This window comes from Columba livia, chromosome 4, assembly GCF_036013475.1.
Source record: "Columba livia isolate bColLiv1 breed racing homer chromosome 4, bColLiv1.pat.W.v2, whole genome shotgun sequence".
NCBI classification, from domain to species: domain Eukaryota; kingdom Metazoa; phylum Chordata; class Aves; order Columbiformes; family Columbidae; genus Columba; species Columba livia.
Genome location: NC_088605.1, coordinates 73,187,837 through 73,201,806, shown reverse-complemented (window position 1 = coordinate 73,201,806; position 13,970 = coordinate 73,187,837). Strand labels below are relative to the sequence as shown.

The 13,970-nt window shown below is 36.9% G+C and overlaps 1 protein-coding gene and 1 long non-coding RNA gene across 8 annotated transcripts in view; one reads left to right on the top strand and one right to left on the bottom strand.

The window, feature by feature from the left end:
• LOC110356328 (uncharacterized) overlaps positions 1-13,970 on the top strand; it is a 244,019-nt gene that overhangs the window by 66,685 nt on the left and 163,364 nt on the right. The window lies entirely within an intron of this gene.
• The window catches only part of TACR3 (tachykinin receptor 3), a 29,488-nt gene continuing 16,185 nt past the window's right edge, over positions 668-13,970 (bottom strand). Inside the window, exons 3-5 of the mRNA XM_021283035.2 lie at positions 12,923-13,073; positions 5,580-5,776; positions 668-2,514 (exon numbers count right to left, since the gene is read on the bottom strand). Coding sequence (XP_021138710.2) covers positions 2,199-2,514; positions 5,580-5,776; positions 12,923-13,073 — 664 coding nt within the window. The 3' untranslated portion in view covers positions 668-2,198. The remainder of the gene's footprint in view (positions 2,515-5,579; positions 5,777-12,922; positions 13,074-13,970) is intronic.

Sequence of the window (13,970 nt, the reverse complement as noted above, 5' to 3'; positions counted from 1 at the left end):
AGGATGATAAAATTTATATGAGGATGATGTTTTCTATATTTGTGATGCTGCATTTTTATATACAGCTTTTTAAGATTTATACTTTCCATTTAAAAACAATAATCTCACTACAACCATATTGTTAAAACTTACGTATTGATGTTTATCAACACTGATTTTGTAATAGCTGTAGTTAGAAAAGACAGTTTATTTAACAGCAATACATTTTCTGTCTGTATGTTCCTCAAAAGTTGTACATGGCCATACAGAGGACTTCACAGGATGTTTTTCTAATATATCACCATCAAATTAATATGCCTAGGTTCATTTTTCATGTGTGTGGCTATCCTGAATCTTCTCAGCAGAGTTGTTAAACACCTGTGAAGATTTTAAATTCTTAAAAGAAGAGTATTTCAGGGGAAGAACAGAAAAATATTTTTATAGGCATTGCATTACACTTTCTGGATTACTATGCACTTTGTTTTTTAAAGGAAAAGTGAGAGTACAACTATGACATGAAGGAAAATAGAGCTGTTTTTTCACAAATGCAGATTGTTGAGAAGCATGAATGGGCATTTAAAAGGAAAGCCATCAATGAACAGAGCTCTTTGCTGCAGTGGGTAGGAAGAGTGTGAATCTGGAATTGTGATATGTTCTCATCAGAGTACAATACCCTACGACCAGGTTCTTCAGCTATTCCACACATGGAAAGTTTAATATCAAATACCAGATTTACTTCTTTGAGCATATTTGACCATACACATGAGTTTGATTTAGCAGAGTGATACAGCAATGCACTGAAATCACAATAAAAATACAAATTACACTTAGCAGAATATAGCAATTGATTATACAGCTGAATCACAATAAAAACATAATTCTTATTACCAGTCTCTTATGATATGCTTACTGTCATGATGCTGGCAACCCCAGTTGCTAGGAAGGAATGTGGGCTAAAGCCTGCTCAAGCCCTTCTCTTTACACATTTTCATCTGTTAACTGCTCAGCTTTGGTACGTATTTGGCTTGAGCCATGTACGCACTCCCCTGTGCTGGCCTGGCTACCTTAGGAAGACGTTCGCACTCTTGCCTAAGTTTTGATTAACTGTTTGGGTACAAACATTCACACAACCAGGCTGCCCTCTGCACCCTTTTGTATTAAGTTCAGCTTTCCTTGCAACAGTGATCGTCAGTGGATTTTGACTGAATTGTGTAGGAAAGTGTCTGTGTAATAATTCCTAACACATTTTCAGATGCAGACAGAGGAGTATTTTTACATGCATCCATGCATCTAGCTATGGAAAATTTAGGAAAATAGTCCAAATATATATATTTTTTTTTTCCTGGTGAAGTTGTTTCATAGTGAAACATGTTACTGTATCTTCCACAGTGAAGGGTTTATTGCTGCAGTGGTACTTGTCCTTACATGTGAATCTCCAGTTTAAACTTTTTGACCTTTCTAGAGTCAATCACAAAGCTCCTGTTAGGAGCTTACTCTTAGCACTAAGATACAAAGCTATAGGACATTCATCTAAGCAATATATCCTCCTGAAAGTAAGTGTTCCATTGGAGGCTGATGCTCAGTAATATAGAAACTTCAGTATATTTTAACTTAGTCTTTTAGAGATTTTCTCCTTTAAAAAAATGAAAACATTTTTCATATGCATTTGAAAAAATGTACCATTGCAAGCAGAGCTGAACTTCATTCATGTGAACTTCGTTTCGTCTGTCTGGGAGTAGGGCTAAATTGTAAACCAATTGAATTGACTTGGGGCTCATTAGGTCTTCATTATAAAGAAATTTTTTAATTAGGTCTTATGTAACTTTGTTACTGTAGAATTAATACATGTAATAGAAAACATTGTACAGTTCGCCTTCAATAAGTAAAGGAGCCTGTTACATTTCAGTAAGTGAAACATAGATGCCACAGGTCAGACACAGCTAAAACAATACTTTTTATGCTATTGGCTTATTTTAGGTAATCCCTACAAACATTGCCATGTATAAGGTGTGACTGTGCTTTCGTACTGGTTCATACATATGTTGTCAAGTTCCTTTTTCTCTTCAACGCAAAGAAGCGATGTGTAAAAGTCTCACAATATTTATAGCTAGGGTTTGGCAGTGGAATTACGTTTGCGTTCTTGTGGTATGGATGTCTAGTCCCAAAGTAGGAGAGCATTGTCCAGTGCTGCCCTTCTAGCAACTGTCACCATCAAATGCTTAGGAATAATCATCTACTGATGTGTGCAGTGAACTGATGAGACTTGAGGCTGTGGAGACGGTCTTGGAATTCCTCTGTGAACAGCCATTGGAACTTGTCTCCCTTGGGGCTGTTCTTTTCTTACGGCTGGCATGGGTGTTGTCTCCATCATTAGCATCGAACACCACTGTCATGCTGGACTCCATTCTGGACACAGCATATAGGCTGCTTTGACGGGTGGGATGAAACCTGGCCGTCTGGAGCTCTAGCTCATCACAGCTGGACACCTCAATGAAGGGGCACCAGCGGAAAGCTCGCTTGAAGCCAGCTCGGAACCTGAGAGGAAAGATGCTTGGTTAAAGCTTGTGCTTGTGAGAGCCAGCCACAGGCCTTCGTCTGAAAACATACACCAGGGCTGTCTAACTCGCTTTCACCAGGAGCCACGTCAGCCTCGTGGTTGCCTTCAAAGGGCTGAATGTAATTTTAAGACCATATAAATGCAACTACTCCTACATTTATACAGCCCTGTAATTACATTTGTCCCTTTGAAGGCAACTGCGATGCTGATGTGACCCCTGGTGAAAATGAGTTTGACACCCCTGACACTATACCGTGTTGACAGGACACTGACTTGGCTGATTATCTTGCACCTAATTCTGCTTGTGGTGAAGCCAGTGGGAGTTTGCTTGTCTGAATTCTGAGTAGGGTAAGAAACATAGTGCTAACAGCTCATTTTGGTTTCCAATTTTCTAGTTATTTGCCCTGCATTTTATTATTGGTATTTTCCTGACACTCAGTTTGCCTCATGCCTAAATAAACAGACATCAGCTTTCATAGCACTGTCTTCACAGAAGTTGTCTTGATTTCACATATGATGGAATCTGCACCTGTATTTTTATGTTCTCTCAGTGAGAAACTTTGTAGCATTATTTTCTCTAAAATACCACCCCAGCTTCCACATTCCAATATCTCTTCAGTGTTTGACTGTCTAACAGAGATGTTTACATGGGAATGATGTAATGACTAATGTTTGGATATTGTATCTGGGAAATAATTTGTAATAATTACAGAAGATGCTAGGAAGTTGAAAACTGAATGTGGACAAGGTACAAATGGGAATTTAGAGGCTTTAGTGCATTAGTGCTTGTAATATTCACACAATGTTCTTTTATTTCAAATCAGAGGCAGAGACTTACTATAAAAACTCTTGTTACTTTTTGTCTGTGTGCGTTTCCAGAATGGGTGTTAAATATATTAGAAAAGCAATTATCCGTATATTTATGTGTAACCTGCAAAAGAATACCTTTTCTTCTAGACCTAAAACTTACCAGACTTTCTTACTTGTCTTGCTTCTCTTTTTGTTTCAACAATCATGTGTGGTGTTTGTGTCTGTAGGCTTTTTGGAGCAATGGTTCAGCTACCACAGTGATGACTACAAATAGAAATTTAGATTAAGTTTCCTGTGAAATCTGACTGATCTCGCAGAAATAACTTTCTTTCCTCCTCAGTTTGTTTGCCACAGGCTGTCCCATGCTGACATACCAGCAGGAAGCTTGCTATTCAGCTTTCCTCTCTTTAGTTGCAGGCCACATTATGAAAAAATACTGAAGCAAACTTTGGAAGTGGATTTAGTGAAGGAATCTGTAAAACCTAAACAACTTTAGACTGTATTATTTTTTTGTGTCACCTTCTTTTTTTCATTCAGGGCATATTTTTTGTTTGACTTGAAATAATGTTCTTTTTATCTGGGTATGTAAGATTCTAATTAGCCTGGAAGATGAGGCTGGAGCTAAGTGCTATAACTGTGATATAGATCTAACAGAGGTGACATTACTGCATGAATTGATCTGACTCCCAGCAACATTCTGCGTTTTCATCCTGCATGAGAAGGAAGCAGAAGTTTCAACTTCTTGATTGCAATATGGAACTTAATTGTTTGAAAACATTCACCAATATTTCATTCTTGCATTAAATTCTGAAGAAGGTGATCTTTAGTGTGGCTCAAAGCTATGACATTTTTGTTGATTTTTATTCTTTAATCCAGATGTTTACTTTTGCAGTGTATAAGCGTCAACATCAGCCACGTCAGAGAGATGAACTTTTTATGAATAATGTCTTTTGTAACTCTGCCATAAAAAGTTTTTGAAGAAAATGGCAAGGTTTTGGGGGTTTTATGGTAGTAATTGAGAATATATGAGGCTCGGTTCTTCCTCACCTTTGATTTTGCAGACACTGGAGACCCAGTGAAATCTGGTTTCTGTTGAAATTAATGGGAACTTTGCCATTTGAGTTAGGATGTCATTCTTGCTTACTAAAACTTTATCTCTTCTTTGAACAGCTGTAAACAATCAAAAGGAGCAGGGGCTGTGTCAAGTCAGGCATTACCTTGACATTTTAAAAGAATTTGAGTGTTAAGTATCATAAGCTATCCTCATGAAAGAGGCAGACTCTAGTGTTTTTACACCTGTAAAAACTCAGCAGGATTTGGTCACTTCATTAGACTCCATTTGAAATGTGTTGCACTGGGTTTTAGAAATACTTACCAAAATTGGTAAGAATCTTGTCCTCAATTAAATTTGACACTGACTGCTCATTCAAAAGTGATTTCAAATAATATTTACTATTACTTATTCAGGACTGATTCATACTGACTGAGTTTGTGAACTGATTTGTTGTTCTCGGTGGCCCTTATCTAGTAATTCTAGAAGGAATATTGAAAAATAGAATGGCCAGGGTGATATTTGTTTAGATCCTGGTCCTACAAGCTGTAGTGAAAAACGTGAGTTCATTCTGCAATCCAGTAGTCTCAAACTGGCAAATACCCATAAAATCTCACCAAACTCAACAAGTGCAGTGCCTTTGATATTCAGAGCACAAAGCGTTGCTCTCAAACAGTACTGCAATTTAGTAGTGAGTAACGAGAATATAAATATTTGTTTTGTAAGCCTGTTACAGACCTCAGAGCTCAGTAGAAATCTAATGGTGAGGTATCAAATACACAGTAAATCACATTTTATATTATATCCTTTCAGTGCTGCGAAACAAATTTGTGGCTACAAATAGTTAGTGAACATACATATTGCACTGTGAGTCACTAATGACCATCTTTACTTCTTTATTTTAATGTTTTGCAAGCCAAAAAATATTACATTGCTACAGATTTTAAATTTTGCATATGGAAATGGGAAGTGTTGGTTTCTGAATACTGATTTTTGGTCTGAAACTTTAAATAGACTAAAGTATTTGATTCATTTCAACTACAAACTAAAGGAAGTTTGTTTCCCTCCCCCTCCGCCCCCCAACTGAAAACTATTAAAGTGAAAATTCTTTGTCTTTTATCCCATTGAAACAATTTATATTCTCATTGACATCATGCATACCAACAGTTTCATAACTCTTACCTCTTATTGAGACAGCAGTAGATAATGGGATTGTACATGGTAGAGCTCATGGCAAGCCAAAAGCTGGCCAGATAGATTTGCTGAATGTATTTCCACCGATTTAATTGTTGATAGATCCCTGTAACTATGAAGTAAACGTGGTAGGGCAGCCAGCAGATGGCAAATGTCAGCACAACCACAATCATCATTTTTACCACCTGTAAGAGGAAAGTAGTAATACTGGTTTATAATATACATTAGCCTTTTTTATTTGGACTAGCATTTCTACATCCGTTAATTTTCTTGCATTTGATTGTTAAAGTTTGTCAAAGCAAAGATGAATATGCTTTTATATGATTTTCCTTTTGATCTGAAATTTTTCTGTATGCCTCATCGTGGAATAAGATTACAGGTTGTTTTATTTGGACATCTCATTTTGGCCTTTATTTGACACTGGGATCTTTTTCTGTTATGGTCTGCAAGTATATTGCTGGTCTCCAGCTATCAGATGTGATTTGAGTAAACACTAGGTTGAAGGAAATGAGCAAGTGCAGTATCCTGTTTAATTTCAGAGGCTAACAACTTCCTTGGCTGGTGATCATTATTTGTTGTTTTCTGTAGGCATCCTAACGTCTGTTAGCTACCACAGTTTCCATCGAGCACAAATGATGAGGAGCTCTGGTTTGTGCTGAAACTCAAGAGAAAAGTTGTGAGTCATGTAAAATTTTCACTCCTGCCTTTTGCTCCTCAGCAATGCCAAATGGTAGCCCAGCTACCATTTTCAAGACAATATGTCACAAGTTTATACAACAGATTTTCTTTATGCAGGTGAAATGAAAGCAGGCATGATAGATCTGTGCTGGGAGATCTGTTGTTCATTTGTACTGTGAATATTGAGGAATCATGGGGATTGTGATCAACAGTTCCTTTCATTTCTCTTTACAAGGTGCATTTCCTACTGTCTGTAGTTTTGCCAGGAAAAAAGAGCTAAATTTTCCCATACCTATGTGTCTTAGGTTAATATTTTCATAATTTAATAAAATTTTCAGCTAACGTAATTAAATAATTTGACATATAAGTACTATGGTGTTGACCTTAACTCATATTACATTTTCTGTGGGAAACATAAAGCAAATTTTGATTTAGTATCTGGCACCAGTTTATAACCTTTCCTGCTGGCTGGGACTGCAATGTACAAGATTTTCTTAGGAGAATATTTACTGTTACTGATATATATACTGATCACCTCTTAAAGACACAACAGGGACATCTGTCCACACATACAACATTATTAGTATTTGGTTCTTCTAAAGCACTTTTCATCAGTTAACTGTAAACCAGTGCAGAAGGAAGATCAGTATTATAAGGGAAGACAATACATCAGAACATAGTATCATTTTCACCTTTAGTAAGTGTACATCTGTATGTCTATATCTAGGCATGTATATGGGACTGTATGAGAGATGATTTTTGGTGCAGGGAAGAGGTTGTGACTGTAAGTGGACAGATATTTCTGGACTAAATTATATCTCTGAAATGATGCCATAGAAATACATTATCAAATCACAGTTTATCATGAAACAGCGTGTCCTTTCTATTCTTTTGGACATAACTTCCACCATTCCACTGCTGGGCATTCACACCTGTGCCGTGCACACACTGTGCAGATAGAAGACTTTTTACCAGAATGCTCTCTGTCTGTTGACCTACAGGTGCACTTTGCTTGTTGCTTGTTGCTGTGTTTTCAGATCTGCCAGGAATAATAAGTATTACTTCAACACCATTCAGGATTTCTGTAATTTCAGAGTACTTGAGAATCTAATTACTTGCCTTGATATTTAATTAGTAAGTCTTGCAGTAGCAGTTGTGCATATGAAATTTTTCCTAGAATTATTTATCATTGGAATACCATAGGTACTAAAGGAAAGGATTGGAGGTCTGATTTTTGTCTCCAGATTTTCAAAGCGTTATCTGGAAAATCCATATTTATACTGAACATTTCATCCGTACAGCACTTAAGAACTGAAACAGTGAAGATTTCGGTTGAACACTGTGTCGCTCATGCCTCAGAGCTGCTAGAGATCACAGTAAGAATGCAGGTTGCCAGCTGGGCATACTTAATTGTGTTAACACCACTTTTGAAAGAAAGTTGTTTGGTTTTTTTCTGACATCCAAATTCTTCTTGGCCAGCTGACTGTGTTCTATCAAAGGGCAAGGCAAGCAGTGCTTCAAGAGTCTACTTTGAGGTCTCCTAAAGCAAATTAACCTTCACAGCCTGTACAAATAATGGCTTTTTCGTCTCAACTGCTGCACTCAAACAGTAACACAAAATGAATTAAGTTTTGGTTAAACCCATATGTAATATTCAGGTTTGATTCCCAAAATAACTATTTACAGTATGACCCAAAGAAAATGCTCAACTAAAAAAATTTTATCACAAATTCAGGCAACTAGATTCTTATTTCAAAAACAAAACACTCATCTTTAAAAACAGCAAACTCATCGCAAAATTTTCTTCTTGCCGTTTCTGTCTGGAAACCCATGATTAAATAGCAAATCATCATCATCATGAAAGCAGAAATTTCTGGAATAAACAGTTATACTAGACTAGCAAAAGATGATTTTACATGGCCATTAGTGTTCGATTTAATTTGTGAAGCAACAAGTCACTGAAACGGCAGACTGAAGCACAATACGTTCTTAATCACTCAGGTTTGCAGCTGTTTTTCATAAATAGCAACAATTACCTATTATAAAAATGGGAAGTATCATTTTCCTCTCAGGTAAAGCTGTATCAGTCTGAGTTTCACTGAAGACAATGGTAATACACTGATACGTGCATGGTTACGGGGAGGCATGAGGTTTCCTTATTAATGTGTAAAGTATTACTTCTGGAACAAAAATGTGCTAATTTTTCCAGCCAAAAGGGATGTTTAAGAAAAATCAAGGTTGAGTTGTCATTCTTTTGAGTATTTAAGTAGTACAATTCACTCCTTGACATGTTACTTAAGAAGACTAGCAAGACGTTGCAAGTCTGTGTGGCATAAAATTGTTTGAAATGCAGGCCAGTTAACTCTTGAATTTGAAGTCAGCCACAGAAGTTATAAGAGGGATTGAAGAGCACTGTTATGTCTTGTTTCATCAGCTAAGAATGAGTATGTTTTTGCAGAAATGGAGGAAAAAAAGAATAAGAATAAGCTGAAAAGGAAGGAGATTATTTCCCAATTTCCTTTCCTCTTTCAGAGACAGTGTGGAAGGCCATCCCTTACAGTTTATGGCTGCAGTTCTTGTCCATCCCCTTGGTCTTTCCAGTGTTAAGTTTCATTTCTTATTGATATCAATAACTATGAATTCATCTATCCAAACTGCCTTCAGGGTCTATAAACCCAGGGCACCTTGATTTTACTTGGTACAAATCCTGATGGATGAATGCCAGTGAACTGTTAAGGTCAATTAGGGCACAGGGAAAATAAGTGAAACAGGCCAAGTATGAATTTGCCACAAAAGCCCAGTTGTGTTTTCCCAGTACACTGTGATGTTTTACTGAAAAAATCTCTAATGACATTTTACAGGTACAATTGCAGAGCAGAAAAGAGAGTCTAACTTTTTTTTTTTAGTACTGTTTCTTTTTATTATGCCTGTTCTGGCTTTCTTTGGTGATTACCGTTTTTCAATTGCTTTCTTCTCTTTTCTGTGTTGCATAGTATTAATTAATAAGGTTTGCTCTTATGCGTTAGGAAACATTTCTAAAGCAAGCAAACCAGAAATATACTGAATTCACTTGTACTGGATGTCAAGCTCTGTTTCTGCTACCATTTCACTGTGGAGCTTTCCAAAATGTGTGACTGCATGAACATCACCAACCGCTGCCTAAGTGGCGTCATTTTCCCCTGGTGTTCTGCTCAGTCTCCCTTTGTGTTTTGGGGGCAGCATGGCCAGAGGAAAGGAGTGTATTTCTGTTCATTTGTTAAAAAGAGTTTTACTGAGTCTTTTGGTTGTGCAACCTTTAGGCAAGTCTTGAGGCTAGGTGTGGGATATGATGGAAAATCTAAGTCAATGTGTTCTGCTGATATTGACGTACTTCTGCCTATGTCTAAGAGAAACTATGGCTATAAAAATAGTTAATTATGTGCTTTTGAATCTTGCCTGTTCCTTTAAGTCCTTCCTCTCTGAGTAAGAAACGTTGTTTCATTAATGAATGGTATATAATGAGAAAAAATGTATTTGAAAGAACAAAACAGACATAACTTCAATGGAATTGAAGTTAGCAAGTTTGCTTTTCTTGTGAAATATTTGAAGCAGTACAAGTGAAAAGGAGCTAACAGATTCTGCTACACTATCAAAGAGCAGCAAATATGGGCGTTCTGTTCGTTCTGTTTCTATTTTGCATGAAAAATAGCTGGAAAAATGAGTCTGATTTAGATATAGCATTGAGAACAGCTATTGAAAGATTAGGAATAAAATACACTTTTCTGCGAGACTCAGGCAATGCTAGGGGGCTATAGCAATTTGCATTGCAAAATATGGATTTGCCATCAATACCCAAGACTTAGGCTGGGGAATAATTTCCTTTTCAATCTGCTCTGCAGCTCCTTATTGCCTTTCTAACCCATCTTTGATATTGATGCTTCTACAAGGTCAGGAATGAGACATCTGATTCCATTTGCACCAATATCACACTTTATCACTTCATTAGTTTCAGAACTTTTACTCCTAGGTGTTATGCAGATGTAAATGAGAAGTGGAGCAAATACTTTAAGAACCCATACAGTGTAAGAATGTTTTAGTTTACTCACTCAATATTATTTGTCCACGTGAATACAACTTTAACACAGTTCAGAGATAATGTCTGAACTCACAATGTGTTTTTCTGCTCTGTGCTCTTTTGGAAGAATGAAAATATCAAACTAACTTTGCAAAAAGCATATATCCCATTTTTTGATGCAATCAATAAAACCAGAAAATGAGTAATGACATAAAGGTGTTTGCAGCAGGTATAGAATATTGTAGTACAGAAACTTTTAAAGCCTTAAGTACTTAAGTTAAAGGATTAAATTTGTTTTGTGAAGGTATCAATAGACATAACACAGATACACCTCTATGTGTAGGTGGTGATTTTCACCTGTTTCTAAAAAGCACATTTGGAATATTGTAGATTCTCTGCAGTTTGGCACAGGCAAGCTGAGTGATAGCTTTATTTATATTCCGGTCTATCAGTTCATCTCCATGAATGACCAATTATTATTCATCTATCCAAATACCAGTTATTTCATAAATCCTGCTGGAGAGCACAGCAGTGGAACTGAAGAGCTGTCATGGAGCTCTGCCAATAAAGTCACCGATGCAGTTACAATATATCTGCGCATAATTTAGTCCCCTTATTGCAGTTGTTGAAGGCATGCATTCCAGTTCTCTCACATTTAAAATACTTTAATTAAGGGTGATATGCCTTGTCTCTTGCATATATTCAGAGCTCGAAAGAGATGCTGTTTTTAATGTATTCAGAGGTTTTATTTAGACCCTTCGTAGTGTGCAGTCAGAGCCAGATTTTGTCTTCAGAGACCTTCAATTTTTATGACCTAAGATATTTATTTTACTTAGTCATTATGATAACAGGTGCTGAAATTCTGGGATCTCCTGGTTCTTCAAGTTTTCTGTTAATAATTTTCTGGCCACACTTGCTTTCGCAAAGTGTATCTGTTACAGAAAGTGATTTCTCAGTTTGCCTTTACGATCAGACCCCAGGCACCCTCCACTGGGTATTTGCTTCCTTCTTTTCACTGGCTGAAAGTGAAGTATTGGTAATAGCTCAGTTAACTGACCAGTGAAATCATCTTCCGCTTGTGCTTTGTAGGAAAGGTAATTTCTTAACTTTGAAAATACACTTCTGGGTAAGTCCCAACAGGCATGGCAAAGACTGTAAAGGTAATCAAGAGTGAAATGCTGATGTTTTGAAATACTTCCAGTATTTGAAATAAGTCAAATAATTTCACCCTGGGACAAACAGGCAAAACATACTGGTTAGTTTTCCGTGATGATTTTTCAGCATTTTCTCTCCATTCACATTCCAGATACTTTTTGAACTGTTACCAGGCAATAGTAGTGATAATATTAGTCAAACTGCATTTTGCTTTCTTAAGAGAGGTTAACATTTTGTCCTCTTAAAGTATGTACAAGCAAAAACAACGAACACCTTTGGCTTCATAGGAGGCATTGCACATCATATCGTAAAGCTGTCCAGGCACGTTTACCGTTCTGACAACTGAAACTTGCCATAGAAAGTTTTGCACTTGTTTCTTATGAGTCTGAAGAAGCATGAATGAGAAAATGATCCTAATATTTCCTTTCATATATCCTCTGCCATAGCAACTTTTTCCTGTGTAGTCTGTGGGGAAAAAAACTCTTTCGTATTCCCAGTGGTGGAAGAAGTGGAAACATCAGTGTTCTGTTTGCAGAGGGTCTTCTGTTGTCTCAGAACTGAATATGCGGCACTCTGCTATTGCTATGGTGAGGTAGGATATAGCACTGTTCAAACATACAGTACCAGGAAGCAAACTGAGCAACTAATTGTGAGCAACTCATCATTGTGAATTAGAAGTCTGTGTTTGGGTACCATTTTTTTCAAATCCAGAAGATTAAATGCATTTTAGTATCAAAGAAGTGTCAGAAATAAAAAGCAGAAGGGCTGCCTTATCAAAGAAGAAAAGTTAGGTTAAGAAAAAGAATCTTATAAGAAAGAAACCTTCATGGCACTGCAACATTATGAAAATTGACGTGGAAATAGTCAAATAGTTCATAAGCAACCCACAGACTTGTTAGATCAGGTAGTACTTACAGTGGAAAAGATTGAAAGAAAATAACCGGGAAAATATATTTCTCACCAGAAGTTATTGATTTAAAACCTAAATTATTCAATATGAATAGGCCAATCAGCAATCTCAAAGATATATGGGCCTTAATCTACTGAAAATTACAGCAAGATGAACTTTTTTTTTCAGTAGGATGAGAATTTGGCCTAAGAGGAGCTAGACCGTTGTTCAAAACTCAATATTTTAGCTCTGTAAAGGCTAAACATTTGGGCTTAGTTCTACATATCCAACACAGTATGTGCTGCTACATGTGGACTAAAAAGTAAAAATTCAAATGTTCTATTTAATGACAAAAAGTAAAGTTACAAAAAGAACAGCTAGCGAATGCAGGAGACAACTTGTCAAACTTAATCATATTTTCTTAGTGAAGTAGACCTCTCATTACTGTTATTTATAGTGACCTGGTGTTTCTGAAGGAATATACTGTAATACTTTGCAACACAACTGCAGATGTTTTTATCAGTATTCACTTAATGAGATTTAATGGGACAGTACCTTTCTCTTAGCTTTGAGCTGCTCGTGATATTTGTCGGATGTGTCGCCTGGTATTTCTCCTCCCCAGAGGGTAATTCCCACTATGGAATAAGTGATGCCCATGACTAGCAGTGGAAAGCAGTAGACCAGTACAATCACAATGACATGGTACCTGCAATGAAAAAGCATTGAGCTGAGCAGTGCTTCTAGAGGAGCTACACCAACAGGATGGGTGGCTGGAAGCGAAGAGTGCTACTGTAACACAAAGCACATTTTATATTGACTGGCTAGTCCTTGGTGTTTTTACTGTCTATTTGAAAGTTTTCAATTGCACTGCAAATTTGTTCATGTTTTAATGCATGTGCTATATGGGGTTTCTAGTTCTGGTTCTGAACTTGCAGTAGCATAAATTAAGAATGACTCTCTATGATGACTGGAGAATAAGGTATGTTTGTCCATAGCTACCTGAATTGATTTAATTGTTGCACAGCCAAGTATCCTAAGGGTGAGCTAGGTGTTTTAAGGTCTAGCCTGGACCATAAATGAAACAGGAAAATAAATATTTAAATGATATATTTATACAAAGGCCCTAATAAGTGTCCTGTGTTACCCAATGCACTTCATATGGCAGATCTGTTGCACATCGGCAACATAAATCTGTTGTCTGTATGCAACATAGTCATTGCTGCTGACACAAGCACTGGAGAGAAAAAACATAACGTATTTTGTCTCCTGTTAGTTCCTGGATAAATACCATCTTGAGATCAAATCCCAGTGAATGATCAGTGAAGAATCCCCAGCTGTCCTGAGTTAACTTAGTGCCCTAAAGAGACATATCTGTGAATGGCTCCTGAAGTGATAAAATCATATATAATCAGGGCCTCTTTCACCTGCCTGAAAGAGAGCAAAAGGTTAAATTTCATGCTGGATGGTTACACAGGCTTTCAGCCTTGAACACGAAGTTCATCTTAAATGCCGATGAAGACATGAAAGGGCAGATAATGATTCTATGGCTGGGTAACCACTTATTCCTAATTCTGCCAGAGGGACAAATAGTATATATCAAATT